The following is a 5,610-nucleotide window of genomic DNA, read 5'->3' as shown; positions in this document are numbered from 1 at the left end:
ACCACGCAAGCGCACAAGGGTGAGAGCAAGCCAACTCTTGAGTTTTCTGCAAATTTCCCACGATTCAATTTTTGGGGCACTCTTAAGTCATTTGACAAATGCCCATCTGCCTTCAATTTCTAAACTATTTGTCGTTGTTGCCTTCTCTTCTGTTTTCACTATGCCTGAAGACTTACATCTATATAAAGATTCTATCACCACTCTTTCAGCAGAGGGTGAAAACAGATCTGTGTGTTCAATCTATCACTTTCATCTATTCCTAAAATGTCTTCATGGGGTTGAAGGTATCTCCTAACATGCCACGAGTAACAAGTTCTCTTGGACAATTACTCCGTGTAGCAGCATTCCCTGTGTGCCTCACTGAGTAGTGTCAAAAGCAGTGTGAGAGAAATATTCAGGTTAAGGTTTTAAAAGCTACATATAAGAAAAGTTAAAAAGATACAAGATGCTCTTGATACTGAACAGAGAAGAAAGATGGTAGCTAGTCCAAATGAATCCTGAAATAATTTTCCAAGACTGTATTCTAGGGGAAAAAAAAGAAAACAGCTCTATGAATTCACAGAACTACGCCGATGAATAGGGTGCAAAAGCACGCATCATCCCAACCTGAGCTATCTATGTAGTCCTCCTGTCCAGACAGTACTTATTCTATGTTTCAGGTCTTTATAATTCCAACTTAATACTAACACACTTCGACCTTGATGAGTTGCATAGTTAAGCATGAACGCAGGGTAAGATCAACGCAGTATCAGAAATCATCAAGGATGTTTCTCAGAAAATGACAACAAGAAGTGCTTATCGTAGCAAGTGTTTTTATCCAAGTCCACCTACATGGGAATCCGCAGAGATCGTCAGCTAAGCACTGAAGCTGCTCACCCTTGCTGTCAGTGTCCACCTGAAAGGAATCCGATTCTCAGAGCTAGCCAACATCCCACCTGCTCAGCTGGGAAGCCAGGGAAGGGTAGCAAAGGCAGTGGGTACCTGCACTGAACCCCCATGGCGGTCTGCGGCCAAGTGAGACGTCAGGTATGAGGTACTGGTCTGCCGGCTGGGTTGGATTTGCCACTCTCCTCGGCGCTCTGACGATGCAGTCTGCTCAGGTATTAGGAAGCATGAGAGCAAGACATGGAAGGAAAGGTGAAGCAACAGCAAGCAATAACAAACTCAAGTACATTAGCGCCCCGGGGAGTCTTGCTTTTGTTTTAGATTTTTAAAGTAACAACCACTGCAAGGCACTGAGAGAAGTTAGCATGGCTATAGGCATTTGGCCGTCTGAGCCAATCTCTAATTCTATAGCACCCCACCCTGAAAAACAATAATGACAGGGGCAGCAAATCAAGCAAAGGCTAGAATCACCTTTCAGCTTCCACATTTGTAAAATTTCAGTAGCCATTAAGCAGATCAAATGCAGAATATGAAGACTGTTGAACAGAGGAAGAATCATCTTACAAATCATTTCACTGATAAAAGATCTTTCTGAATAGACGGCACTCAACAGAGAAAATTCCTGCATTATGAATCAAGACACTGCACTGTTCTCAACCTTAATGTCCACAACACTTTCTATTCAGGACACAGGAACTGCAGCAGAGGCTGGAATATGCTTTCTCATCTAAAAGAATGAACAAAGTTTCCCTTTAAAAACAGGTTTGTATGTGAAGAATGAAAAAAGATGGGTAGAGATCAAAATAGACAGTTCTCCGGTTCTTCTAGCAACCAGCCTCTGGCATTGAGTTACAAAGTTTACTGACGAGACTGCTACGAATGACTTTCTTCCAGAAAACGAGAGGTAGACCTTTCCTCTGCGGAAGGAGGCCGCCTTAATGAACAGCTTCTGGTCTGCTTTCACCTCTGCAGGCACCCAGGCTCTCCCTTCTCTTAGACCCCAAACTACACTGACCTTGCTCAGAGATGACTCCTATTCCACAGAATCTATGTAGTGCCTCTTGCCCCATGCCCTGTGCCTGAACTGTTAACATCGGAATGCTCAGCTGTAACAGTCCCAGGCATCAACAAAGATGAAAAAGAAGTAGAGAGGCAGCAATAAGGAATTAATAAATCAAATCTTAATTGCTGCTGATGTAAACGCAGCAAGGGGTAGGACGCAATGCTGCTGCTTCAGTCCTATAAATCTTAGAATAAATGCTGTATTGGATAAATTGAAAAAGTAATGATTTGAGGCTCTGTGGGCACTCTCTCCTCTCCAGGACCACAATGACAAAAGAGGTGCTTAAAGCTCACTCACAAGTCACCTACCAGGCATTTCCCATAAACCAGCTGCTGCTTATTCTGTTCTTAAAAGGCATGAGTGACAGCACTTTCAGGATCCTGGCCATGTTGTCTCTGGTGCTGCTTGGGGAATGAGCAAATTCAATAAGGAAGCAGCTGCTTTACCTTTCTTGCTATATAATCTTCCAAAAGAGGGCTTTTGTTTCATACTGCTAGTCACATTAGAATCAAAACTACCCCAAATCTCCCCTTCTCTCTCCTCCATTATTTCTACCAACAGATGTTGTAGTAATCCTCCTGCGTCAGCCTCCCCAGCTCTGGGATCACAGGTGTGCACCACCATCCCTGGCTGGCACAACATGCACTACTGAGGATTGAAGCTCGGTCCTTGTGCTTTCCAGGCAGGCACTTAGACCACTGAGCTATCTCCCCAGCCCACCCAACAGATGTTAAGATATTTCATTTCCCAAAATAAGACCATAGTGTATAACAAAATCACGCCACCTTACAAGCTTGTTGACACTATCTGTATCCTCGGAACTCTTAATCCCATTTATTCTGATTACTAGACACGTGAGAATAAATCTCTTCTAATACTAGAAATAATATTTATAACTACTACCTTTTAGTGATAGGTTTTTCAGTACTCTCTGGAACTTTTAATATTTTCTAATATTTAAACACAATATTCAAGCTCCTATCCTATTGTACAACATTGCCAGTTCTCCAAAAGTTTAAATTTGAAACATCCAGACATCCACAAGTCATTCAGTGTTTTTGAGTTCCGTAATACATACTTAACAATGTGTACTTCTCTTATGAATGTTGGGCTTTTGCATTTTTTTCAACAATTTTTCAGGTATACATTGGTTATTCTTTTCAGAAGTGTCTATTCATTTTTTGATCGGGTCTTTTATTCTGGGAGCTCTACCTTTTTTCAGTTCTTTATATATTCTAGGTCAATGGTGGTGAACCTATAGTATATATGCTGCGGCAAGCTGCTTTTATTGTTGAAAGCTTGAAAAGGCTTGCCATCACTGTTTTATGTATTCAACTCTGTCCAAGGTGTAGCTGACATTTTTTCCCCATTCGATAGGTTGTCTTTTCACTCTGTTGGTGTTTCCTTTGTTGTGCAGAAGCTTTTTAAGTTAATCTAATCTTGTTCGTTGATTCTTGGTTTTATTTCATTTGCAACTGCGGATCTGTTCAGAAAGCCCTTGGCTATGCCCAGGTCTTCAAGAATTTTACCTATTTTATCTTCCAGCAGGTTAAGTGATTTTTTTTTTTTAATGTAGTTTGTTTATTTATTTATTTATTATTTGGTACAGGGTTTCCCAACACAGCTCAGACTCTAGTGATCCTCCTGTCTCAGCCTCCCCAGTGCTGGGATTACAGGCATGTGCTACCATCATGCCTGGTTTTGGGGCGGGCATTGTGTGCCCGGGATTCTGGGTCAGCATGTCATACAGTAACGGAGATCAAACCTGGTGCACTTGCCAGGCAGGCACTTAGACCGCCAAGCTATCTCTCTAGCTCAATTGTTTTTGTTTTAACACTTAGGTTTTCGATTCATTTGTTTTAGTTTAGCCACTGAAAGCAACCAAGTAAGCGACAGAGGGGAGCCTGGTGGTTGCTGCTTTACTACTGTGGTAAGAAATATGGGTACAATTTTTTTCTCTTTTGGTACCAGGAATCGAACTCAGGGCCTTGCACTTGCCAGCCAGGCACCGCAGTGCTTAGCTACATCCCTGGCCTGAAATATGTGACTAGATTCAATCCCGTACATATGGATACCTAATTTTCCCAGCATCATTTATTAAAGAGGCTATCTTTCATCCAGCATATGTTTTTGGCCAGTTTGTCAAAGACAAGATGGCTGAATGTCCCTAGACCGAGTCCACTAATCATATACCTGCTCCTGGGCCAAAGCTATGCTGTTCTTACCACTATAGCTTTGTAACTGGAATATAACTGGAAAGCTTGGATTATAAAGCCTGCTGCTTTGCTATTTTCCAGGACTGCTTTGTGCCTTTGCTTTTAAGACAGAAGATAATTTAAAATAGTTCAAAATGTGTGCTCTTATACGTTCATTTTGTGTGTGTAGGTGAGTCAGTGTGGTGCTGGGGATTGACCAGGATCTTATGCATGCTAAGCCAGGCCTTTATGAATGAATGAGCTACACCACATTCCTTGCATGCTTCTTATTTTGGGGGCTTTTGAGAGGGTTTTGCTATGGAGTTCAGGCTGGCCTCGAACTCCTGGGCAATCCTCCTGCCTCCACCTTGATAGGGTGGGATTGCAGGCGTGCATCACCACACCCAGCTGATTTTTATTTAAATGAAAACAACAATGCATATTTCAAAGGCCTAAGAGTCATATCCCATCTCCTTCCTCAAAGCAATATACTATTTATCTTTTAAAGACAAAAAAGAACGTTAACTTCCAGATTCCTTCCTAAATGCTTCTACTGTGACAAAGGACAGATACACTAACTATACTGCAGCCCCCCCAAATCCCTTTTATAGCCACTGACAGCAAGCAAAACTGCGATAGGAGAGCCTGGGGGTTTTCTGCTTGGAAAGGACTTCTTACCAAAACACTAAACTTCAGAGTTACTCTTTTCTAGAATTTAAGGGCTCAGATGGCTCCTGAGTGGATGATGTAGTAAAAAGGGCCACTTGAGAGTTTTATAAAGCAACTGAATGGCTTGAAGCTGGATGCAGCCGCGGTTGTGGACAGGTGCACACTGTGCTCCTGTGAGCTCCTCTGAAACATGTTCAGGGGGCGCTACGTACATGGTTACAACTCAGCCTCGTCAGCACAGGAGCTCACTGGACCGAGCGAGACAGAGGAGATAAGCATGTAAACACTTCTTTGTTAAAGCTCACTCACGCACATACATCTAAAAGGCAGCCAGCCATTAGGCCAACGGCTGGAGGAGCCGCTCAGCAAGGTGACCTCCACAGGACCTGAGAGGCAGCAGTCCACAGGGAGTAAGCGCTACAGTCTCCACAGGCAGGAGCAGCCATCCCACGTGGGGCACCTCCTTGGGGGAGCTCAGTGTCACCTCCAGCTGTGACCCAATCATGTGCATGGACATGCTTGATACAGTGACCATGGAAACCACGAAGCAGCCATCCAGCACTGAGGCAGTGAAGGACATACCTGACAAGAGTCACCGAGGAAAAAGTGAGACTGTTGAAAACTATACCTGGGCTTGCAGCAGTACAAACTAATCACTCCTCATGGTCACCTCGAGAAATAGTCATTAACAAGAAAGGGTGGGAGACACCGCTGGGGACAACATTTCAGCAACTGCCCCATCTGTGCTTAAAAATTGCTTCAAATTCTTACTGTAGATATGCTGTTCCTCAGCAAAAG

At 43.2% G+C, this 5,610-nt stretch overlaps 1 protein-coding gene across 1 annotated transcript in view; it reads right to left on the bottom strand.

Annotated features, from left to right (window-relative positions):
* Positions 1–5,610, bottom strand: part of Csnk1g1 (casein kinase 1 gamma 1) — a 150,864-nt gene that overhangs the window by 23,499 nt on the left and 121,755 nt on the right. Inside the window, exons 11-12 of the mRNA XM_023712654.1 lie at positions 1,901–1,991; positions 982–1,163 (exon numbers count right to left, since the gene is read on the bottom strand). Coding sequence (XP_023568422.1) covers positions 982–1,163; positions 1,901–1,991 — 273 coding nt within the window. The remainder of the gene's footprint in view (positions 1–981; positions 1,164–1,900; positions 1,992–5,610) is intronic.

The sequence above is a fragment of the Octodon degus genome, unplaced genomic scaffold (assembly GCF_000260255.1).
Source record: "Octodon degus isolate 3935 unplaced genomic scaffold, OctDeg1.0 scaffold00026, whole genome shotgun sequence".
NCBI lineage: Eukaryota > Metazoa > Chordata > Mammalia > Rodentia > Octodontidae > Octodon > Octodon degus.
Note: the sequence above shows the minus strand (reverse complement) of the source record. Positions and strands in the feature narration are given on the sequence as shown.